Genomic DNA, 25,283 nt, shown 5'->3' with positions numbered 1-25,283 from the left:
CCAGATACTCAAACTGGCAGCTGGAAACAGTGTCAGAGTCCTGCCCCCCCTGGACCCAGAGCGAAGCCTCGTTTATTCTCTTCATGGATGGACGGACAGATAGATGGACGGATGAACAGATGGATGGACGGATGTTCCTCAACTGGCATTTTTTTTCTATTGAGCAGATTTGGGATCATTGTGCGTCTGTTTCCACAGTCAGCAGCATTTGAACCTGCTGTCTTCTGCTGCACCACAAAAACCACTAAACACCCACTCCAGTAATCAGTCGGCCGTCACAGCCCGTTACACAACAGAGCCTGCAATCAGCGAGCTGCCGGGCCACAAACAGGCTCATAACATTAGACCTATAATTAAAAGAACAAGTAAAGAACATTCCCACACTGAAGGCCACGAGTCTCATAAAACACCGAGAATCTGTTGAATAAAAGTTGAACAGTTTGGGAAATATTCGCTTTCTGCCGGAGAGTTCGACAGGAACTTTGACAGCGCTCTCACATCTGTCCGTTACGCTGCGTCTTCAGCCAGCAGGGGGGTCAGAAAACAGCTGCCTCAAGCACAGCGCATTCAGTTTCTGAGCTCCTTTCATTAATCCAGGGAAAACTACGAGCAGACACTCCAGGAAGTTCAGTTAGAACCAAATGAAGCCCGTCTGCAGACATGAGGTCCCGCTGGCCGGACGAGTCTGATCTATCACATTCACCTGTCAGAGACATGTGACCCAAAGCTGTTGACCTGTGGATGGAGACAGCTGATCTGAGAGGAGCATCTTCATCATCTACCATGCAAGAAGATGAAGAGGAGGACAGCGAGGGACACGCTGAGGAAGACTGTGCTTATTAAGACGTCAGTTTGTGTGGTCTGAGTACCAAACACCATCTGCTGGAACTCACCTGAGGACCTGACTGATACTGTCTCCAGATATCAACACATTTCAATATAAAAATCAATGAGTGTAAAGAAATGAGAAAACCCAAAAGGTCTGTTAGTGGATCAGGTTGGAGGTTTTTGTGCCATCAGGTACAGGAAGTGAGATCATCGGAGCTGGCGGCGTTGTCCCGGTTACAAACTGATAACACTGCATCCTCCCGTCCTGGAGAGCTCCAACTATTCTTTGTGTTCTGTGTGTCTGAAAGAGACTCCGACCAGATCAGTGGAAGAAGATGGATGAATGAATAGATGGATGGATGGTCGGATGAATAGATGAATAGATTGATGGATGGATGATGGATGGATGAATAGATAATGGATGGATGGTTGGTTGGTTGGATGAATAGATGGATGGATGATGGATGGATGAATAGATGGATGGATGGATGGATGGATGGTTGAATAGATGGATGGATGAATAGATGGTAGGATGGATGGTTGGATGGATGAATAAATGAATAGATGGATGGATGGATGGTTGAATGAATAGATGGTTGGATGGATGGTTGGATGGATGAATAGATGGTTGGATGGATGGTTGGATGAATAGATGGTTGGATGGATGGTTGGATGAATAGATGGTTGGATGGATGGTTGGATGGATGAATAGATGGTTGGATGGATGGTTGGATGAATAGATGGTTGGATGGATGAATAGATGGATGATGAATAGATGGTTGGATGGATGAATGGATGGTTGGATGAATAGATGGTTGGATGGATGGTTGGATGATGAATAGATGGTTGGATGGATGAATAGATGGTTGGATGAATAGATGGATGATGAATAGATGGTTGGATGGATGAATGGATGGTTGGATGAATAGATGGTTGGATGGATGGTTGGATGATGAATAGATGGTTGGATGGATGAATAGATGGTTGGATGGATGAATGGATGGTTGGATGGATGAATGGATGGTTGGATGGATGAATGGATGGTTGGATGAATAGATGGATGGATGAATAGATGGTTGGATGGATGTTCTCATCAGGATAAACTCAACAGGAATGAAGAACAAACCACAGTCTGTGTTCTCTGCGTTTATTTTTTCTTCCTTTGTTGTACTCCTCGTGAGGTTCTTACATATTTTACAGAGCGAGAACATCAGTTTGTTATTTACAAGATATAATAAATGACGGAACAACTCACAATGTGGGCTTGTGTTCTGAGTGGGGGGGGGGGACTACAGTCATTTTACCGTTCTTCTGAGAGGTCGCATCCGGCCGAACATTTCCCCGACATTACACACACAAACCGAAGAAGAGCTAAGAGAAACGAGCTCCGTGGCGAGATGGCAGAATGAAAATCCAGGTGTAAAGTTCCTGTTCAGCACTGAAGCAGCCGCGTTTCAATGACGGCGCTGAAGAAAAAACCAAATAAATACTCAGAAACTCAAATCTCCAGTGTCTCCAGTTCTCTTCTGGTAACTTTCAACATTCAAAGGAAGAGAAAACCTAAAACGACGAAGCTAAAGTGCTGCAGGAGTTCATTCAAACAGGAGCTGCCTCCAACACGACGATGAACCTGAACCAGGTGAGACTCGGAACCACGTCCAGTCCGCCCCCATGAGCTAACAACATGAAGCATGCTTCACCTCAGCAGGACGGGGTCACAGACCGTCCCCGACGCTGTGATGCTCATGTTGTCACTATACAGCAGAAAGAAATCATCAGGGAACAAAGAGAGGACGCCAGTTTCCTTCTGTTTCAATCCAGCAGAGACGGGAAGCGAAGCGAACACAGGAAGTGATTAACGCTCGCTCGACTCCACGCCGCCCCCTCGGGCTTTTCTCCAAAACGTTCGGCTCATTTGACTTATTTAAACATGAGCGAAGACGTGTCAGCTGTGTCCAACGTGACCACACATGAACTTCGCCGCCGCCAACGCGGCAGAGCAGAGGCTCCAGAACCGTTCATCAATACTCGCTCAGCTCAGCATCGATCGGCACGCCCGTGTGTCCCGTTCAAAGCTCAACGGTCTGCTGTGTGGACGCCGCGGTCCAGGCCTTCACCCGTCACACACCGACACGCTCCTCGAATCCGAAAACGCTTTGAATCCCCGGCTTGTCGATTCTTTCGCTCTGCAGCGTCGCTTCGACCGCCTTTAAGTGTCTAAATGTACAAATGTGCTCACGCTCAAAGACTCAGACCCCGAGGAGGAGGAACACTTCGTCTGCCGGTGATTTAATTGGACACAGCTGATCACATCTCCTAGCAACGGCTGTTTGAAATCAGGAAAAGCCACTGATGTCGGCTAACAGTGAGAGAATCCTGCGGGTTTTGTGACGTCGGGCTTTACTGATATCAGTCTCCCTGCACGACGTGTCAGCTGACTGCTGCAGACGTCCACTGACGCTCGACGCCGCCGGAGTCGTTTCCTGCAGCCACGTAGGAGACAGGAAGTGTAAACCATGTCGTACCATGCGTATCTTTGACTGACACCTCCTGAAAATAAACATTCAATCAAGACTGAGTCTGCAGTCGTGCTAGCAGCTCTGAGAGGTTGTACTTACAGCGTTTGAACTAAATGCTAACATGCTCACAGCGTCAACATGGCGGCACCACGTTCCAAAGCCACGTGAATCCAGAACTCTGAGCGAGGCTCAAACCAGCAGAGCTGAGACGGATCATACTTGACAGCGAGGCTGAATTCAGTGCCACGTTTAGATACATGAACCTGGATTCAGAGGAGACTTCAGGCTCGACACCTGCTAAACGCTCGTGCCTACAGGAGGTAAAGAAGCAGCGAGGAGCGTCTGCAGGGACGAGCAGTGCGCTCTCTGAAGCACCTCATTATTATCATTAGATCGATGCCGCGCCGTGGTTCGTGATTCTCGTCCAGAGTCGTTTTACTGCGTGTTTGTGTGTGTTTGCAGTGCGTCAGCTGATGTGTTGATGAAATACTTCAAAGTTCTGCAGAGAGGAACAAATCTGTTCTTTATTCTGTTACAGTCCTCGTTAGAGACAACACACTGAAAGGCGCTCATGCTATGCTAACTACGTGTGTGTTTCTGACAGTAGCTGGATCACAATCCTTTACCCGACGCCTTTCCAGTCGTTCACAGCACCAAGCTGCAGCCGCGACTCTTCATCTTAACTGAAAACACGAGATCATGTCACTTAAATCTGACGTCAAACTGAAAAATGCTTTTTTTTAACAGGCGAAGGAAGTTTTCCCAACAAGTCCTGGAGTAACAGACCGCTTCAGGGTGGAGTGACAGTTCAAAGTGGAGGTTTGTGCGCATCGACTCAAGTGCAACATAAGTTTGTAGGTTTGAAAAACCGTGAAGGGGGACGAAGGGTGGAGACAGGAAACGGGGTCTTTTCTCCCCCTCAGTGGAACCTGCGGTGGTGTACATGTGGGACACCTGCATACATCACGCCATCCTGACACGGAGTAAGACGGGAAACGTCGGGGTGGCTTCCTCTAAGCTGTTCGGGGAGGGGGGGGGCATTATGGGTGAGTCCGGCGGGGGGTGTCACAGGAAGTGTTTGGGGTGAGGAGGTCGTGGATCTTAGATGGGCAGCTGGAAGGTGATGTCCACTTGAGCTTCCTTAGCCAGCGAGACGATTTCAGAAAGCTTAACAACCTGCGAACAGACACGAGAGACAAGCAGAAATGAGCGCAAACACTCGCTAACGTTCGCTGCTAACGTTTGCTGCTAATGTTTGCTGCTAACGTGTGCTGCAAATGTTTGCTGCTAACGTCTGCTGCTAACGTTTGCTGCTAACGTCTGCTGCTAAGGTCTGCTGCTAATGTTCGCTGCCAACGTCTGCTGCTAACGTTCGCTGCTAACGTCTGCTGCTAACGTTCGCTGCTCACGTCTGCTACTAACATTCGCTGCTCATGTCTGCTACTAATGTTTGCTGCCAACGTCTGCTGCTAACGTCTGCTGCTAATGTTTGCTGCTAACGTCTGCTGCTAACGTTCGCTGCTAACGTCTGCTGCTAATGTCTGCTGCTAACGTCTGCGGCTAACGTTTGCTGCTAACGTCTGCTGCTAACGTTCGCTGCTAACGTCTGCTGCTAACGTTTTGTGCTAACGTTCGCTGCTAATGTTTCCTCCTAACGTCTGCTGCTAACGTTTGCTGCTAATGTTTGCTGTTAGCAGTGAATAGCCCCAATTTTGTTGACAGTGGGATAAAGTTGCCCCCCAGTATCTTTGAACGTTCCTACAATTCAAACTAATATTTCTGACCCTTAAAGCCGACACTAAATGTTTGCGTTCATCGCGTGCGCTGCGTCAGGTTTAAATGTTCTGCTGACACCAACTAAACCTACACAAAGCTCAACCTTTATTGTTCAAAAAGCTTCACAGTTCTACAGTTCTGGAGCATTTTTAAATGTCCACAGTAACGTGAGATCTCCCAGCCTGCAGCATGTGGTGGTGTTGCTTGTGTGTGTGTGTGTGTGTGTGTGTGTGTGTGTGTGTGTGTACCATTTTGGCGGCTTCGTCCAGGTCATCACAGGCCAGGATCTTCAGTGGACTGGCAGCGATCAGAGCTTTGGCATCGTCCACTCTCGTCCCTTCACAAACAAAACCAAAAAAATCAAGATTGTATCAGATCAGATCAAAGTGGAGTTTTAAAAACTGTGAAACGTCCCCAGAAAAAAAAATCTGACCGGACGTTCAGGTCGAGTCTGACCGGCTGCCATGTTTTCTTTTGTTTTCCTGCTCTCCACTGAATAAACCTGTTGACCTGAATGACCTCATGGTCTCTCCTCTCTGGAGGACTCTGCAGTTTAAACATACAGTGTCTGTCTGTCTGCCAGTCTGTCTGCCTGCCTGTCTGTCTGTCTGTCTGTCACCACTTGATCCAGAATGAAGCGTCTCACCAGCTGCTGGGTGAGTGGCGGTCTTGTTCCCCTCAGGATGATCTATAAAACTTTAATCCTGATTCTTTTTCATTTTAATGCTACCAACACTTTGGTTTATACCTGCAGCACTGATGACATTCACACTGTATGTTTACTGCTAGTTAGCTAATATTAGCATGCTAACACGCTAAACTAAGATGGTGAACGTGGTAAACATTACACCTGCTAAACATGCTAGCATGTTGATGTTAGCATTAATCTCAAAGTGGTGCCTGAGTACAGTCTCACAGAGCTGCTAGCATGACCGTGCAGTCTTAGCGACCATTTAGCCTCGTGTTCAAACAGCTGTGTTAGCGGCAGCTTGTTGCTACGGCCACCAGTGAGACATGAACTCTGATCCAGGACGTTCAGTTTGTGTCAATGATCAATGAGTCAGGATTAGCAGATGACTGAACGCTGCTCAGAGGCTTCAAACAGTCCGAGGCCGGATTTCAGCTTCTGCACGACAACTGAAATCTGGCCTTCGTGCTACAACGTGTGCCGGCACGTGTCGGGTCAGCCAACGGATGGTTTGTTGAATCAGGACTGAAGTCACTCTGAATGCAGAATTGTACCCCGTGGTGCTGAACTCTGCAGCCTCTGGAAACCACGTGCTGGGCTTTAGAAGACTGAAAACCTTCACGGTCCCAACCGCTGTGAGTCATTCAGGACTTCAGGGGGTTTAAAGGCAGAGAGAGAAGCCACCGCTGCTCTGCTTTGTGCCGTTTTCTGTGCTTATTATACTGCAGGTGCTTTAAGACACACGGATGAGGCGTGAAAGAAAGGTGACGCTGTGTCACCCTGAAGAAAACCGTCACATGTCGGCTCGGTTTGAAGTGATGTGGAACAAAAAGGACCGACTGCCTTTCTCACCACCAGCTGCTCTTTACAATGTGGAGTATAAATATCCACAAATACATAATAATTAGGGATGCACGATAATTGTTTTTTAAAACCGATACTGATAACCGATAACACACACATATCCCTAACATCATGACATCAATACCACAAACAAACCAAAAACAGCGGCGCACAGTGAGAGGCGGTTGCTACGCAACGTACGTGTTAACTTTCAGAGCCGCTGCGCAGTGAGAGCGGTGACAGACGAGTAGGCTCATTTTAAATCAATAAAATGTTTTTTAATCACTATTTTATGTCACATTATTGAATGCTTTAGCAGTAAGCCGTGTTCTAAGCGGGATAACGTATAGTGAGCAGGTTCCTATGGAGAAATAAACCCCCCCGCTTCGCGTCGGGCTTCTATGTCATGCTGAAGGAAGATACATGATCGCTTACTGAGACTGATCTATGTAAACAAACAAAAAGAAGGGCAGTCCATAGAAAGACAAGCACCATCACGTCCATGATTTAATCTTCAATAACCTGAGCCCGTGGGTCATCTTTGGCAAATTTCTCGGACTTTTCGAAAGCCTCGCCGACGTGTGTCAGTCTGTGGCTTCTTTGCGGCTGGCTTGCTAACGTTAGCGTCTTTAGCAGGCCGTCCTCATACGCTTTCCAAACTCCGTCAAAACGGTGGTTATGTTTCAGGTGGCTGACCAGGTTTGAAGTATTAAAACTCGTTTACTAGTCGTTCTTTCGGCCTATTTAAGCTCATGTTTCTATTCCTTATGTGTAACATGTGTAAAAATGCTGCGAATGTTAATTCCAGTCAGCAACTAGCAAAATTATGCCCGAGTTAACGAGTTGTTTTCTGGCATGAGGGGGTATTCTTGATTTTTTCCAGTTTTCCTGATTATGCCAACGTCACTTGAACGCAGCATTCACTGCAGGCCATTCTGGTCTCATAGTGGGAGCGAGGCGCTGCCGTGCTGACAAAAACACATATGTTATCGGGGCTGTTCGTCATGATATCGGACTTATCGGAATGACGACATAATTTCCTGTTATCGGCCCGATAACTATCGTTCACCCCTAATAATAATCCAATAATCCACAGTCCACTTTGTTCATTGGTCTCTTCCAGGAGCCGACTTTGAAGAAGGAGACGGCACAAGTTGTCCCTCAGTGCTGCCTGGAGGTCTGTCAGAGTGTGTGTGAGTGTGTGTGTGTGTGTGTGTGTGTGTGTGTGTGTTGTACCTTGTAACCGCACTACGATGGGGATCTTGAGGTCCAGGTCTCTGACAGCCATGATGATGCCCTGAGCGATGACGTCACACCTCATGATGCCTCCAAAGATGTTGACCAGGATGGCCTGAACCTGAGCGACACAAGATTCAAAACGCACAACATCGACTGATGACGCGCTCCATCGCCGCCCAGCACGAAGCTACGCTAACGTTAGAGAGCATCGAACAGCCTGTGGGACCAGCGGCAGGTGTTTCCTTACCTTCCTGTCAGAGGTGATGAGTTTGAAGGCCTCGGTCACCTGATGAGCCGTGGCTCCTCCTCCCACATCCAGGAAGTTGGCCGGCGTACCGCCGTGGAGCTTGATGATGTCCATGGTGGCCATGGCCAGACCTGCTCCGTTCACTACAAACAACCACAAACACTCGTCACTCCACAGCGAGCGGCGGCCAGCGGCATGCTGGGAACAGCTCGCTCTTCTTATTACAGTATATTCAACCGCAGAAGAAGACAGAGATACCAGAGACGCTGCGCAGTCGTTACGTTTTCACGCATGCAACTTCAGAATGAACGCTTTTGTTCCTGGAAATAGTTTGGCTCCAAACAACTAAATAGCCTGGTCCAAAACAGCTAGCTGTTAGCAACGATAGCAGTGGTTTATCATCTCTCTTTTTTTTAAAGGTCCCGACTGACCGTCTGTGCCTTTGTGACATTTAACTGACCCAGACAGCCGATGGTTCCGTCCAGGCCGATGTAGTTGAGGTCAGCCTTGGCGGCCTGCCGGTCCCGGGGGTCCTCCTGGGTCCAGTCCTGCATGTCGAACACCTTCTTCTGACGGTACTCTGCGTTGGAGTCAAAGTTGATCTTGGCGTCCATGCACATCACTGGTGACGAGCAGAGACACAAGGTTTCAGCACGACAACGCTAACGAACAAACGGTGAGTCCAAAGCTTCATTAACCCCAACCTGACCCCCCTGTCCATGCAGGGACAAGTCAGCCCTGCACACAGGCACCTCACAGCAACCTGATCCTCAACCTGATCCTCAACAGAAGGCCAGAGCCGTCCAGCAGCTGGAGGCTGCTATTATTGTTATTATTATTATTCTTCTTATTATTATGATCTAATATTAAGATGACGTGTCGTTAATTAGCCTGAGGACCAAACTTCTCGTCAGGCTGATCTAACAACCCGTCTGGAGTGTGTGATCTCATTAACTGTGTCAGTCAGTGGTCTGATTCATGAGGAACTCACTGCTGTGAGTCACAGAGACTCTTTAACCATGACTCACTGACTGTGCAAACACACACACACACACACACACACACACACACACACACACACACACACACACACACACACACACACCTCATCAAGTGTTTTTGTTACACTTCTGTCTGTTGGACTGTGGCTTCAAACTCTAATTATAAGATTTTGTGCTAAAAATGAAACTTGGATTTTTCAGCTGTTTCACAGGTGTGACACCTGCACATTCACACACACCTACAGATCTTATTGATCTGAGTGTCAGACTTCACTTCCTGTAAAGGTTCATGCTGTTCGTTTTGTCAACAAGTCCCATGAGAAGACTCAAACCTGCCTGCAGCTGTCAGCTCATTGGTTCCTGCTGAAGACGTGAACCTTTAAAACACCTCTCAGGTATTTACTCACTGCTCGCTGTAGCTTCTATCAGACTAACAGGAGGAAATACAGCATCTGTTGGGACTGTGTGTGTGTGTGTGTGTGTGTGTGTGTACCGATGCCAGAGGAGTCCTCCACCATGGGGTTGATCTCTACCATGGAGGCGTCGTACTTGATGAACAGGTTGTACAGTTTGATCATGTTCTCCGCCGCCTCGTTGACCAGCGCCGGAGGGAAGCCCATCTTCTGAGCGACCTGCAGCGGCACCAAACGTTTCATTAACACGTCGCCTTCTCAGCATCACGGACGCCACGACCTGACCGAAGACACACACCGCCTCGAGTTTTTGGACGTTAGCCGTTCCCATCAACCTTTTCTAATGCGAGACTTCACACGACTCACGAGTCTGTGAGTTTAAAGGATAACTTTGGTTTTTTACAACCTGGACCTTATTTGTAGCATTAAATACGACCATTTACTCCCCCAGACAACTTTGGTGGCATTTGGAGTCGTTTTGAAGAAATTAGCCCCAGAGGAGCGGCGCGTATATCCGTATAATGCGAGTACTCGGGGCATCCATGCGCAGCCTCTATATAACGCATAATCTGCAGAAACTCGTTCATATTCCAATATTTAGTTCTGATATGCTGGTGCTATTCCCCTCTGAGCCCGTGGTGGCATGTTATCAACATCCAGCATCTCCAGGCAACTACCTCTGATGTGGATGACGTCATTACCGAACGCCGGGCGCTGCGAGCAGCCGGCCACAACACGGCTAACTCTGCGGCGGTCGGCTACGAATACGCAATAACGAACCATAGCTGTGCCAAACTACAGCTAAACTAGCCGACCGCCGACAGTCCAGTCAGGTGGTCTGAGCCTCCGTCAGGGTCGTCTCACATTACAGAAAAGGTAGATCTGTTCTCGGTTGAATCACTCGCACATTAAAGCGGCATCCCTAGTCGTGAAGTCATTTCACGAATGAGAGCGTTTTAGAAAAGCTTGATGATATTTTTGGCCGCAATAATCGCAGCACGAAACTTCGATAGCGTCACTTCCCCGACTGTGATCAGGAGATGAGCCCTGGAGCGGACCTGGTTTAAAGTCTTATCACTGAACTGTAGCAGAAACATGTTGATGAAACAGACATTTGAAGGAGATACCATCATCACAACCAGGAGTCTCTGACTTCAACAAGCTCGTTTAAAGAGAGAGGCTGGAAAGCTGCCGGCGTTTAGAAATGTCACGTCGTTCTACAAACACGTCTCAGTGGACACAAATAAATAAAGGAGCGAGGGGACGTCAATGGACCTCCATCTGCTCAGAGTCCTGCAATCAGCGCCTCTCCTCCATCGAACATATCGAGCCACCGCTCTCACTATGACAACCGACACATTCAGCATCCAGAAAACAAAGAGATCCGCCGTCGAATGACACTCACATCAGACGAGAGCAAAAGGACGAGTGGAGACAGAGAGAAAGGAGAAAAGAGTCCATTTAGGAGGAAATTCAGAAAAAAAGAACGTGAACACGAACCCTGAAACGACCTCCTGAAGCTACAGACGAGAAAACGTTCCCCGACGGCCTGAATCTCGCAGCTTTTAACTCATTGCTTCTGATTTGTTGTTGCATCCATGCACGAGTCTGTTTGTGTGCAGAAAAACATGATCTGAGTTCTGGGAAGCAGTGAAAAGTCGGGCGACGCAGCAGGAAGTGACCTCAGACGGCGCTCTGAAACTGGTCAACAGATTCAGCTTGAAACTGCTGGATGTTAGAGCGACACAGCTCTCACATGTTACTGCCTGTGAAGATGTTTTAGCTAGCATATTAGCATGTTAGCAGACAGCTGTGCAACGCTGTCTTTCATTTTAGCTCTGTTTTTGGTCTCCTCCAGCTCTTCAGCTGCTTCACTGTGTTCACAGCTGAAACTGAACCTGAAACCCAAAACTAGGAGCCAAACGAGGCTCAAAGGCTGCAGGCAGCCGCTTTCCTGCAGTCAGCTGATCCTTCACCGACCAGCGCTGATGAGACAGTTTGACGTCCTCCGTCAACATTCAGAGCGACGTTAAAGACGCGCTGGAGTCAAACTGGATCCTCCAAACAACCAGCGTCTCCAAATAAAACACAACAGCTGCTTTCTGCTCACAGGCTGCAAAATCGGGCCAGGACGAAGACGTCCAAACGACAGCAGATTGTCTTCTACGAGATCCAGAGACGGATCAGGACCATCAGTCCAGACCTCCATCAGGCCTCTCCGTTCAGTGTGCAAAAACAACAAGGAGGGAGTCTGCTGAGAGGAACAGACTGGACTGTGTCCTGTTCAGAAACTAGCTTTCCTCCTGAGAGAGACCACGCACGCACGCACACGCGCACGCACACACACACACACACACACACACACACACACACAGCTGGAATGTCCCCCGTCTGTTCTGAGACTCGCTCCGTCTCCTATCGATCGTACCTTGACAGCCTGCTCCATCTTAATGCCTTCCATGATGTCGATGGGCTCCTTCACAATGGCGTCTGGATTTTCCGCCGCCACGTCTTCGATGTTCACGCCCCCCTGCGAGCTGCCAATCAGCACGGGACCCTGCGGGACACCAGAGGGGTGATGAGGAGTTTAACGCTCCCGGTTTCTGCACATTGTGATTTCACCATCGTGTTCACGGAGCTGAATAATTTCCATCCACAACGAGAAAACAGATTCAGTCACAACACGAGAGACGATGAATCAGAAAACCAGCTGACTGTTAGAGCCGTCCTCAACATTCATTCTGACCAGTAATTCATGGATTCATTGTCTTTGTCTGCCCTGTTTAGTCTCACTAACGGTCACAAACCCAAACAGATTTAATAGAACAAAAGCAGCAAATCCTCATTTAGGGAGGTCGAAGACATTTTCTGGTATTTTCTTTTGAAAAGTGGCAAAACGTTACCATCTAATTTCTGTCGACTTTAACTATATACCTGCAGTCTTTCCACACCTGAGTTTTATAGTCAGCATGAGGAAGAAACTGGTGTCCTGCTATCGCCGAGTGTCCCCTCAGCGGGAGGAGGACACGGTGGCGGGACCTGAAACCTCCAACAGTCTGTCGATCTGCAGTTAACGAGCTGAGCAGTCTGAGCTAACAGACCCTCATCAGTATCTGTAGTGCTATGCTGCCACCTGGTGGAGTAATTCAGCACAACCAGCAAACAGCAGCACATTGAATCACAATGGACTCAGCCGCTGAGAGGAATGCTTGTATTATTATTATTATTATTATTATTATTATGGTCTTGACTGTTCTGTCTTCTGTACATCTGTGTACAGCAAGGCAGTCCAAGCTGACCAATCACAGCTGTTCTGGTGCCCATGTGGTATCTCCATCGTGACCTCAGGGGCTACGTGTGTGGTCACCATGGATACGGTGTAACCCCTCAGCATGTACATGTGTGTCTCTGTGTGACGCCCCCTCACCTGGAAGGACCTCTCCATGGTGATGGCGAAGTAGTACTCCCTGCGTGGATACCTGCGCTCGCAGATGAACACCTGGTTGCAGATGCGACCGGCCTCTCCAGTCTGTTTAGTGTACAGCTTTCGACCAATCATCTGGGACGAAATGTCTCGGGCCTCCTCTGGCCTGGGGAGGAGGAGGAGGAGGGTGAGGAAGGACATGAAGACTGTCAGAAGAGACGCCATGTCTGCTGCTTTCATCACATCACCACAAGAAGTGCAGAGCTCATGATCTTTGTCACCTCAGAAACATCAAACTGCAACACAGCAGCTAGTTTTCGCTCAACAACACTGAGATGAAGACTGTGGACTGGTGTCAGGTGTCAGATCACATGACCTCGTCATAAAGATCATGTGACCTTCCTATAACAGTAGACCGAGTGAGCCAATCAGGACCCGGACTTTAGACTTTTGTATTTACTAGATTCAAGATTCTTTATTGTCAGAGCATGACATGTCAATGAAATTTTCATTGCAACTCCCCTGTTAGAAACAAGATAATAAGAAAGATAAGAAAGATTAGAAAGAGTAAAATTAAGATAACTATAATAAAATTAACCAACGTGCAATAATAATGTTCGTAAATGCAAATAAAAATATACCAGAAGTCCGAACTGGACTCCACAGTTCAGACCTGCTGTTCTGTGTCAGAGCTTCCAGAAGAGAAGTAAAAGTGGAAACGAGTAAAAACAAATAAAAACGTAAACACGGGAGCAACGAGCCGCTGCGTCTGCACGCGCCGCCATCTTGGAAAGTTCCTACAACAGCAACCAGAAGCTAGCAGACAAACAGGAAGTGGACGCAGCAGGTTACTGCAGGATGATGACTCACGAGTAGACGATCCTCACTCCTCCCTTCAGTCCGCCCTCGAATGTCCCCTTCCCCCTGCCGCCGGCCAGCACCTGAGCTTTCACCACCAGGTCCTTCGAGCCTGACACACACACACACGCGCACACACACACAATTAAAGCACATTTCGTTAATAAAATGAATAAAGAGAATTAGAGCAGCAGCATTGAAGCACAAAGTGAAGTTGTGTCTGGCAGATAAACGAGCTGAAGCGACTGTGAAGCTGCAGCTTCATCACTATCAGACACATGATGAAGGTTACAGCAGCTTTAAGGACGGACACACACTGATTCTAACAGTGATCACTGGCAGAACTTCATGCTATGCTGGAACTGTGCGAGCCGAGTGTCATGTGACACCACTGAAGCAGGGGTCTATGTTTAGACTGAGTGTGTGTCTCTACTTGGCTTCGGCTATTTAAACTCAACAAAGGTCAGGAGCTGTCAGAGGACGTCATGAACACATGAACCAGGTGTCAGGCCTCAGCGACTGTCGGCTCCTCGTTTCGGGTCGGCGTGTTTGATATGGAGAGTTTGATGATTGGCTTACCGATCTGCTTGGCCACAGCGTAGGCCTCCTCTGAGGAGCTGGCCACCATGCCGGCCGGCACGGAGATGCCGGCCTCTTTCAGCAGCCCGATGCTCATGTACTCGTGGAGGGAGAGGTTCCTCCGCTGCTGCTGCAGGAGGGGGGGCTGCAGCTGGGACACATGGCCTCCCAGCAGACTCGAGGAACTACCGAGAACCTGGAGCGACAGGGGGAGCGAGCAGAGGAGGAGTGAGGGGTGATCAGAGTTCAGTTCCTGAGGGAGACCTGAGCGACTGACCGAAGCTTTGTTCTCGTCCTTCACTTCCTGTTTGCTTTCTTTGTCCTCGTCGTGCTTCGCTGCCTGTTTTCTCTTTATTATGTAAAAAAATACCTTATAACCCTGAAGATTTCACTGGCTGATTTGGTACCATCCATGGTTACCATGGCAACAGTAAGTGCTGTTTAACGCCACTGCAAACCAGCACTTGTTGAGCTGCTACAGAAACACAGCAGAGCGTTAAAGGATCTGTTCACACACTGCTCTCCTAAAGAAGTCAATCAATAATCAATACTCTGACTCTTTCCATTGTGCCATCAGCAGCCACAGATCAGTCAGCTGTGAGGCTGCGTTACAAGCTGCATCATTTCCTGTTCATCCCTTACATGAACACAGTTAATTTAAACAGAAGATCCTTGTGCTCAAAAAGAGGATTCATTCTCAGTGAAGAACCTTGGAGCTCTAATCTGCCTCTATACCTGCCAAAGAGCAGTGATTCCTAACACGTCTCTGGGGGTCATCAGGTGGAAACCTCCCTTCAACAGTGTTTCGCCTACTTAGTCCCACTACACCTCCAGGAGGCTAGGCGGTGAACTCCGGCGTCCCAGAGTCACCCCCCCTAGTGCCAGTTCACACTGCTCCTACACAATCCAAACAGCACCGCCATGTTCAGCTGACCCAGAGATGCTCCAGGTAGTGGCCAGTACCGATGCTACCATTTAGCTAATGCTAATGCTAACCACTAAGAAGAACAGAAGAAGACAATACCGTTCTGATGCAACCATTTAGCTAATGCCAATGCTAATGCTAATGCTAATGCTAACTGCTACCTGCTAAGAGGAACAGAAGAAGACAGTAAACCTAGATTCACCTATACTGTTAATGTTAACTGCTAGCTGCCAATACTAACTGCTAAGATGCTATCATACTACCACCGCTTTAGCTATTGTTAGCTGCTACAATGCTACCACAGGCCTAGATGCCACATGTAACTGCCGATTGCCGCACTACCATCATCTACCCCTGCCTCTCACCAGCTGCACCAATAAAAGCGGGGTGGAATACAAACCCTGGTTCGGGTAGGGGGTAAGGAAAGTTTAGAGGGTGCTGAAGGTGGAGGCCTAATCCGCAGACTAGATTTAACAGCCTCTTCTAACATTTCCTTCAAGAAGCAAACAAAACAGGAAAACAACCAAAAAAGAACAATCAGAATCCTGTGCAGGGATGGCGGACCCCCCCACTAAAGTCATCACTGAAAGAAGTGAACTGACCGGCTGCCTCTGAGAACATCCTAACCATAAACAGTCTGAAAACATGAAAATCTGAAGGATCATAATAACAAAGCACATCAGCAGATAAACTCTGTGTCTGGAATATTACTCAAGTCAAAATGCAGGAGCTGCAGTTTCCAATGGAGCTAAATGTGTCACGTCACACATTATTGAAGTGCTGAGATGCTGCAGAGGGGCCACAACCTACAAATATTCTCCACATGTGAGCCGACATGCCAGAAAACAAATATATCATCACTGATCTCAAACTTTTTCAGTCACAAACAACTGCAGAAAATCACCAAAGCAGTGACCCCCACTCTTCACAGCACCTGCCAAACCAATCACAATGTGAGTATTTCAGATATGGCTCATCTCTGCTCTGGACCACCACCATCAGACCTCAACGACACCAGCACGGGCAGCGAGCAGCAGGGCGCCATCTGTAAAACACTCACATTAAACAGAAACTATGCATCTGCCATCCTGAGCACCAGCGGAAGCCTGATGAAGGACGTGAAAGCAGACCAGCGCGGTTAAAGTGTTTCTCAACACAGCTCCGCTCAGCCGAGTCAGCTGGACATCAGACACGTTCAGGAAACCATCACAATGTGGGAAAACTGACCGCTGCTGCATTCACACGACCAAGTGTTGATCTGCATCACGTCAGACTCACTGCAGAGCAGATGATCCAACACAGACGACACTTTAACTCCTGTTTAATATATGAGACAGCAAAAACTCAAAGACACTCAGTCCACCAGCACAATCTTCACATTTGACAGCAATAAGTAGTGACTAAATATTTATACTTGAAAAATGACTCCAACGATAAATCAATCATTAAAATTAAGCTGATTAATTTTCTGTCTATCGACTGATCGATCAGTCGTTGATGCTTTCAGCTTTAACGCATCGTGTCGTGTGCTTCAGTCGACAAACAGCAGAGCACACAGCTGCTGGACTGTGAGGAAACACCAGCTAATGAATCACCTCACCTTTAATGTGCTGCATTACAATACACAGTACTTATACCACAGCTGGTTCATAATAATCTGATATACAAATACACAGTACTTATACCACAGCTGGTTCATATTAATCTGATATACAAATACACAGTACTTATACCACAGCTGGTTCATATTAATCTGATATACAAATACACAGTACTTATACCACAGCTGGTTCATATTAATCTGATATACAAATACACAGTACTTATACCACAGCTGGTTCATAATAATCTGATATACAAATACACAGTACTTATACCACAGCTGGTTCATATTAATCTGATATACAAATACACAGTACTTATACCACAGCTGGTTCATATTAATCTGATATACAAATACACAGTACTTATACCACAGCTGGTTCATATTAATCTGATATACAAATACACAGTACTTATACCACAGCTGGTTCATATTGATCTGACATACAGTTAATATCTCGTCTCACATTAGACGTGAGGGCAGGACGAAGCAGAACGTCTTCAATTAGATCTGACATTAATGTGATGAAGTAGCTCTCTTCTGTCATATTACTCCATCTGTTCACTTACTGTATCATGATGTAGTAATACTGCAATTAAAAAAGTTCTACATACAGCAAATACTTCAACGTGGATAAAAACCCCAAATGATGTGAATGAAGGAGGGTCAGTGATACCGACAGAAGACATTACACAAGAGACCATACAATTCTGAGGTACTTGTACAAGACAGTATAAAATAGTGTATCATTATACAGTAAATCTAAAACCAACAGAAGACATTTGACTGAATATATGTACATTTACTTGTTACTGATGATACTGTAGCTTTAAGTGCAAGACCTTTACTTGTTGTGGAGTACTTTTACTGAGTGGTATTGCTGTTTTTACTGCAGTAAAGGATTTAAATACTAAATATTTGCACTTTATAAACACAGAAAATAAGGTGAGAAATCTGAGTCACTGGAACAGCAGCGAAACACACATTAAAGATACAACTATCTGTCACAATCATTCAAATGTGCAGTTCTAACAGTGAGTCCACCTGAGGCCCAGGTAGACAGCACAGCTGGCCCTCAGATCAGCAGGTTAGCAGTTTGTGTGACAACACTTGGGACGTCCTTGAGTTAACAGCCACAGATTTGAGGCTGTGACTTGTTTGCTCATGTAAAATAATGATTGCGTGACTCATCTTCTTATTATCGCGCCAGCAGAACAACACGTTAGTGGATCTCTCCCCTGGTTTCGTGCTGACAACCTTCCTCTGCAGTGAAAGCTGCTCGTCCAGGATTTGTCCACAGAGCTTGTCACTGAAGACGCAGCGGGACAGATGCGATGGCGCAGAGCTCAGCAGAGCCTGTAAGCTAGCAGCTGCAGGTGGAGGTCAGCGAGCTACAGCTCACCGCGCTCCGCCACCTCCACACACACGCACCGGTTATAACAGCACACAGATGAGACAGGACGTGCTGAGCTCAGAGGACTGCGCGCATTATAGCTGCTGTTTTTACTGACTCACTTCATATCAGCGCCAGTGACAGCCAGCCGCGCTAACGCTAGTTCCGCGCTAGCTAGCGCGTTAGCCAAAAACAACGCGAACTCAATGGAGACAATGCTAATGTCAAATATGACCCTGTCGGTTTTTGTGAAGCTGCTGTCGCAAAGAAAGGTGCAGCGCTGCCACACACACCTGCTCCGAAAGCCAGAGGCCTTCACTTCAATGTGGACACACACTCACCTTGGAAGCGGAGCTGATAGTGTTTCTGGCCCCTGAGTTTCTCAGGCTAGCCGTCAAACGGCCGCAGATTAGGGACGTCGCCATGTCTCCCTCTACAGCAGAGTATTAACGCGCATGCGTAGTGAGCCTCAGCGGTGGCTTCCCCAATGCCGCCTTCAAACGCTGTCGGAAATGATAACTTTCTTCAAAATAAGGCACAAACAAACTCGGAAAATACAGCTGGGAAATATTCAGGTTAATAGAATTTGAAGTTTACCACGAAGGGAAAATACAAATAACAGCTGGTTGTTGTAACGGTGAAACACAAACATTATCAGCAAATAAATGATTTCAAATATCTGCCACAAATCTGATGAGCATTACTTCTCATCTTCATAACATTCTGGCTACATAAATGAGGTATGCTGCCTGATACTACAACATATACAAAAACCATACTACAAAAGCTAGCATGTATTTGGTATTTTAAATGAAAATACACTACTCAGATTTATGATAATCAACGAAGTGGTAGTTTACAAAATGTTAGTAAAGGCAGCACCATCACAGCCTTGACACAGTTAAATATGGCCTCACTGTGGCCTTTCACCTAAATGATAAATCTAATAACTTTATTACTGCAGAATAATGATTGTAGGCGCTGATGAGGCTTTATTGTGTCTTTTCAGGGATGTTTATCAGCATCATAACTTTGACGTTATTAAATCATTTTCCAGTGATGATCTCAGACTGTATCTGCTGCTTTAATTTACATGTGTTTGACTCCATCAAGGCTTTCTAAAGCCTCGACAGACAGACAGACGAACAGACTTTCTATTCTAAAAGTATTTATTTACAAGGCTGAGTATGTACAAGCTTATTTACACAGAGGTACATTAACAGTATTTGTTCACACGTGTGTGTGTGAGGTTGATCTTCACAGAGTCTTGACTCCAACAGTTCATCTCTCCATTAGGTTTTACTTTTGTTTAATTTGTGCTTATTTGCACACAGTCTACTCAAACTATATGCAAACAAATCACAAACTGCTGTTCAAACCTCAAACTGGTGCAGATCAGACGGTTAAAGGAACAGTTCAACATTAAACACTCATTCACTTCCTGCTGCAGTTCCATCAGGACGCTGACGCCACGCTCACGTCTGTACGTCAGTACGAAGAGCCAGTTAGCTTAGTTTAGCTTAGCATAAAGACAGGAAACAGGGGCAAACAGCTAGCCCGGCTCTGTCTTCTCATCAGTTTGAGGCTGCCAGACCTAGAAACCATTTGTCACACAATCCCAGACACGTCTGTAAAAAGTACATGAATGAGACAAATTACACAGTCAGATTAAATAAACAAGACGCAACATGTTCATGAGTTCAGAGGCAGACTGTGTGACCTGTGGACAAAGATAAGATACCAGCTTCCTGTCTTTATGATACACTAACCAGCTGCTAACTGAGGCCGAACGGATACGAGAGGCATCGAGCTTACAACATAACACGTCTTCATGAGAAGTGGAGCTGACAACAAATGATGCTTAACAAAGTTTCACTGAAGGCGACCACCTACAGAACACACACACACACACACACACACACACACACACACACACACACACACACACACACACAGAGTCTCAGTCGGAGTCACTGCTGCTGCTGGAGGAGTCGGTCGACATGGCTTCCACGTCGTCCTCGTTCTCTTTGTTGTGACCCGGAGGCTCCAGGCCGAAGTCGTTGCCGTGGTGAGGAGGCAGCATCCCCACGGAGACGTCCGAGGACTGCCAGGGGTAGTGAGGCGTCAGCACGTCTGAGGAATCAGAGCAGAGATGAGGTTATTGGGTCTGGCTGTCGTGGACGGAGAACAGGACGGCTCAGATTACCTGATTACCTGAACGTGACTCATCCACACTGACAGCAGCGTGTTACAGTGAACACGTCGCATCTCATGAACGCTAACGTGAACATTGAAACAGCTTCTGCTCGGCGGAATCGTTCCTTTAACAAACTCTTTTGGACACTTGTTTCAGTTGAGCTGCCGTGACAGTGGCCACAGATCAGTCCTCATCCAGTCTGAGCAGCGGCGGGGGGTCTCGTTCACAGCGGCTTGTTAATGTCCGACAGCCCCCTGCGAGCTCGACTCTCAGCTCCACAAACGTCACAGTCCAGGTGAGAAATCTGCTCTGCGGCGGCAGCATCGCTCTCCTTATTGGATAAAATACATCCGACTCTTACTCCAACCGTCCCACCCAGTCTGAGCCTCTCGACTGATCACATGTCATGTGACCACGTCCACCAACCAACAGCCTGACAATCATTTATTTATCTCCTGTTGATTTTAGTTGTTTTATTAACTAATTATTAATTATTAATGATTAATGTGAAGCTTCTGCAGCTGAACTTCCTCGAATCATCTCAGTTTGTTCCAAAGTTGGAGGAACTGAAACTGCTGAGAGCTTTGATGGGGGGCGGCAGATTGTTATTGGCTCGGAGCCTCAGAGGCTGAAACGCTGGACGACACTTTACAGTGTTCTGAGACAGGATGTTGGATATCCTTCGATGATCAGCAGAAACGCTCTGGTCATGTTACAAAGTCATCTCCCTGAAAGGTGCACAGATTTGATTGGCCGATGCAGCTCCCTGTGTGAAAGCTGAAGGTGGTCCAACGTGTTTCTGATGGAGTCAATTCGGGCAGAGAGGTGGATTTCACCTCAATGCAAACCGCGGTGAGCAGCGTACGTCTAACTTAATAACACGCGTCTGCGTTGTAACAGTAAAAACGTCCTCTGTGGCGTCCTGACGGAGGTCAACACGCTGTGCACCACCCTTACTGTGAACATGACGTCAGAGCAAACGTGTCAGTGGTGACAGACTGAGGAGAAAATCTAACAAACAAGAAACGGCGTAACAAACAGCGTTTGAGTCGGAACGTCCTGCTGACGAGTGAGTCACATGACCTGCATCATCAGTAAACAGCGTCCAACCATCAATAACTGTGAAACTGGACTCACCTGGCAGCCTCCCAGCAGCTAGAGCGTCACCTGGCAGGTGTCCGTTCACGCCATTGGTCGGCAGGTTGGCCATGTGACCCAGCATCCCACTGCGCATTTCCAGGTCGGTCGGGTAGGGTCTGCGTGGATCACCTGAGAACAACACGTGTGTCAGACCTCAAAGCGTCTGAAAGGCAAGTTTCTGTACAAACAAACTGTTTATCACAGCCAGAAACTGTAAATACAGAAATCATCTTCAGATTCCCGACAGCCCTTGAACGCATCATGTGCTGCAAACACTCAGGAAAAATAAACCTAAACTTTACATCAACGGTCACTTTATTCTACGTCTCATTTAAAGACATGTGAGAGCCCTCCCTGCTTTTGTAAGCAAAACCTTCCAGGAGGTGCCTGGTGTTCAGAGGGTTAGCAGTGTAGTGAAACAGGAGCAGCAGTGACTGTGGTTCCTACCTGGTACCCAGTTGAGAGGCGCACACACAGCGTTACTGGCACTGATTCTGTGAGCGTACTTGATGATCTCTTCTGAAGAGATGCTTCCTGCACAGAACACAGAAACACGCTGAGTTCATGGACGAGCCATCAGACAAAGAAGCAACAGAAGTGTTGCACAGGTGTGTCGGCTCACCTTTCCTGGCTTTGTCAATAGATTTGAGTTTCTCCTTCGCCTGGTAAACAGCCGTGGCCTGAAGACAAGGTGAAGGAGCTGCAGTGAGTTTAGTGTTGTTACACAGCTTCCATGTTTATTTGTGTGAATTGCTAATAAGAACAGATTTATCCTGTTTGATCAGTGGGAAACATTTGTGACGGTGCGGGTGGTGTCCTGGCAGTCAGAAAACAGTCGCACCTGTGTGGGTGTGGAAAAAGCAAACAAGCGCCACCCACCAGGATGTGTTCAGCCTCCTTCAGCTGTTTCTGGAGCTGCTGGATATCACTGTCTCTCTTCTCCACCTCCTTCTCCAACAGCTGCATCTCCTGGTGCACCTTCCCCTGCTGCTGCGCCACCTCCATCAGCTCCTGAAACTCCCGGTCCCTCTGCACCAGCAGCTCCAGGATCTGAGGACCACACACGCTGACTAGTTATGAGATACGATCACTGTATTACCTGGATGTGATCAGTGTATTACCTGGATGTGATCAGTGTTTTACCTGGATGTGATCAGTGTTTTACCTGGATGTGATCAGTGTATTACCTGGACGTGATCAGTGTATTACATGGATGTGATCAGTGTATTACCTGGACGTGATCAGTGTATTACCTAGATGTGATCAGTGTATTACCTAGATGTGATCAGTGTATTACCTGGATGTGTTATGGGTGTGGTCAGTGGAGTGTGTGTGCTGTCTTACCTGAGTGTCCTCTCCCGGCTGGGGCAGTTTCTGACTCCTGGACAGAGCCAACATCTCGATCAGCTCCCTGAAACACACAGAGGGAATTCAAACATTAGCTTGTGTTAGCTAAGAGGCTAACAGTAGCCGCTGATTCTCACGCTGCGAGCAGTCGAATAAACTCTTCACACAACAAATAACCAGCGAGTCAAACACTCTGCGAACAGCCGAGTGACTTCAGGCGTTACCGGGATAAAACCTCCAAATCATCCAGCACAGACAGCAGCCGCTCTTTCGTTGATTTCTCTGCCGCCATTGCCATGACTGTCTGACGATGCTTCTGCGCAGGACAGGAAGTTATAGTATCTTCTTCTTTGAGCTTTTACAATAGCTGGCGTCTTCGCTGTAGCACTACTGCCACCTTCTGGTGTTAATTAGCTCATGCAACTACGTTGACTCAAGTACTGGACTGTACTGGAACACAGTTTCGAAGTACTTGTACTTTACTTGAATATTTTAATTTTGTGCTACTTTCTTCTTCTACTGCAACAAACTTCAAAGGGAAATGCTACATTTTCTGCTCCACTGCAGGTATTTCATAGCTTTAGTTATTTTATGAATGAGGATTTTACATACAAAGCATACGGAGAAGTACACCATTTATATAGTAAAAATATAATTAACGTCTCATTCACACCAACACAGAGGCAGTAAGCTTCACTGCAAGCAGTAATGGAAGAAGTGTATTACTGCAGAAGAGTGCCAATAACACAGTATAAAGAATACTCCATTACAAATAAAAATCCTCTATTAAAGATTTTAATTGAAAGTATTATTAGCACATAGAAAGTAAGAGTGCTACATTAATATTCATACATCATTTGACTGTTTTTAAAGATTGAATGTTCACAAAGTGAGCAAATTTTAACAACTTAATATACTGTTGACTGGATTATCTATAACGATCCGTCATATTTAATATCATGATTTCATATGGAAAGTCTTTTTCTGACAGTTAGTTTGCCAATGTGAATAAATGAAAAAATTAATATAGTGGAGTAAAAAGTGCAGTTTTTATATTCTGCTGCAGTCCAGCCAATGTCACATTATTACTTTACTTTACTTTTACTTTCTTTATTTTAGTTTTACTTTCTTCATTTTACTTTTATTTTCTTTATTTTACTTTTACTTTCTTCATTTTACTTGTACTTTCTTTATTTTACTTTTACTTTCTTTGCCTTTTTCTGTCAATGCGTTCGGGGGATAAACAGCCGACACCTGGCAACCATTCCCGGTCGTCCGTCGAGTTTTGTTGACTTTCGTCTGGAGCGGCTGCGGACAGACTCGTCAAGTTAGCCGCAGGCATGCCGGGCTTCATCGGAACCTCCACTTCAAAATAAAAGCTTCTAAATTCATCGCCGTACAGCTGTCCTGGGACAGGACAGTTCCTCATTTGGACATTTGGAAAATGGTCTTTAAAAATGTGCCTAAACAATGAAAATACACCTTGTAGAAAGTTCTACTAAAGTTTTCTTGGTGGTATTTGTGGCCCTCGACTTTAAATGATTAAAGAAACAGGTTGACATTCTGCAGAGAGTTAGATGCTCAGATTGACGTTGCTCTCATATCGTTGTGTTAGATATGTAGCAACAAACAGCAGCAGGCTAACTTAGCTTAGCATAAAGACTGGAAACAGAGGGAAACAGCTGGCCTTGCTCTCTCTGAAAATGTATCAAAAAGTTATATCTCATTTGTTTAATCTGTAAAAAAAAGCGTGAAATGCTCTTTGTGTTTCACTGGGGTGTACATGTTGAACTGGTCCTGGACCAGTTACTGGTGACCAGCAGAGACTCCAGGTCAGTTAGCATTCATGCTAAGCTAACTGGCTCTGGCTACATATTCATCTTACACATATGAAAGTGGTGTCAATCTTCTCATCTGACTTTCAGCAAGAACGTGAAGAAACAAACACAGTAAGAGTTGTTTCTGTGCATGTGCTTCATTTTTATTCATGTTTATTTATTTTTGCTGTGAGCTTCCCACCACCCAGGGGTGTGAGAGGTCATATAATCAGCCAGGTGAGGCACTCAGGTGAGTCTGATAAGATAAGATAAAACTTTATTAATCCCCAAATTTTGACTATATAAAAGAAAAAAAAAGGATGGAAGGGAATCAAACAGTTTTAGACCGTGACGTGGCGTGTCGTGTCATTTTGGTGTTTGTTTTATTCTGAGTGAGTAATCTACATCTGCATTGGTAAGCAGACGATATTTGGTTTTGGAAACTG

General features: G+C 46.5%; 2 protein-coding genes across 3 annotated transcripts; both read right to left on the bottom strand.

The window, feature by feature from the left end:
* Nucleotides 1-4,416: 4,416 nt before the first annotated feature.
* sucla2 (succinate-CoA ligase ADP-forming subunit beta) lies at nt 4,417-18,764 on the bottom strand. Its single transcript, XM_041951038.1, has 11 exons — nt 18,678-18,764; nt 14,416-14,611; nt 13,849-13,948; nt 12,982-13,144; nt 11,983-12,111; nt 9,635-9,773; nt 8,601-8,762; nt 8,141-8,283; nt 7,891-8,011; nt 5,372-5,460; nt 4,417-4,523 (listed from the first exon to the last, which is right to left on the bottom strand). The coding sequence occupies exons 1-11, from the start codon at nt 18,759-18,761 to the stop codon at nt 4,449-4,451; spliced, it is 1,401 nt and encodes a 466-aa protein (XP_041806972.1). The 5' UTR covers nt 18,762-18,764; the 3' UTR covers nt 4,417-4,448.
* On the bottom strand, nt 9,211-23,337 carry med4 (mediator complex subunit 4). Of its 2 annotated transcripts, XR_006007295.1 has the most exons (8): nt 23,245-23,337; nt 23,018-23,084; nt 22,553-22,723; nt 22,296-22,353; nt 22,121-22,207; nt 21,671-21,802; nt 20,235-20,469; nt 9,211-9,245 (listed from the first exon to the last, which is right to left on the bottom strand). XR_006007295.1 is itself a non-coding variant. In XM_041951039.1 (7 exons), the coding sequence occupies exons 1-7, from the start codon at nt 23,316-23,318 to the stop codon at nt 20,297-20,299; spliced, it is 762 nt and encodes a 253-aa protein (XP_041806973.1). In that variant the 5' UTR covers nt 23,319-23,337; the 3' UTR covers nt 19,522-20,296. The 2 variants fall into 2 exon arrangements, 1 of the variants encoding a protein (XP_041806973.1); XM_041951039.1 differs by lacking the exon at nt 9,211-9,245 and having other exon boundaries at nt 19,522-20,469.
* Nucleotides 23,338-25,283: the final 1,946 nt, after the last annotated feature.

Source organism: Chelmon rostratus, chromosome 13, assembly GCF_017976325.1.
Source record: "Chelmon rostratus isolate fCheRos1 chromosome 13, fCheRos1.pri, whole genome shotgun sequence".
In the NCBI taxonomy this organism is placed as follows: domain Eukaryota; kingdom Metazoa; phylum Chordata; class Actinopteri; order Chaetodontiformes; family Chaetodontidae; genus Chelmon; species Chelmon rostratus.
This window is presented reverse-complemented; position numbering and strand designations above follow the sequence as displayed.

Coding starts and splice junctions, on each gene's coding strand:
- sucla2 (XM_041951038.1), bottom strand. CDS start 18,761: ATGGCGACGTCCCTAATCTGCGGCCGTTTGACGGCTAGCCTGAGAAAC. Junction 14,612..18,677: donor CTATCAGCTCCGCTTCCAAG/GTGAGTGTGTGT, acceptor CTGTCGCTCCAG/GTTCTCGGTAGTTCCTCGAG. Junction 5,461..7,890: donor CATCGTAGTGCGGTTACAAG/GTACAACACACA, acceptor TTGTTTGTGAAG/GGACGAGAGTGGACGATGCC.
- med4 (XM_041951039.1), bottom strand. CDS start 23,318: ATGGCAATGGCGGCAGAGAAATCAACGAAAGAGCGGCTGCTGTCTGTG. Junction 22,354..22,552: donor AGGAGGCTGAACACATCCTG/GTGGGTGGCGCT, acceptor CCTTGTCTTCAG/GCCACGGCTGTTTACCAGGC. Junction 20,470..21,670: donor AGCTGCTGGGAGGCTGCCAG/GTGAGTCCAGTT, acceptor CTGATTCCTCAG/ACGTGCTGACGCCTCACTAC.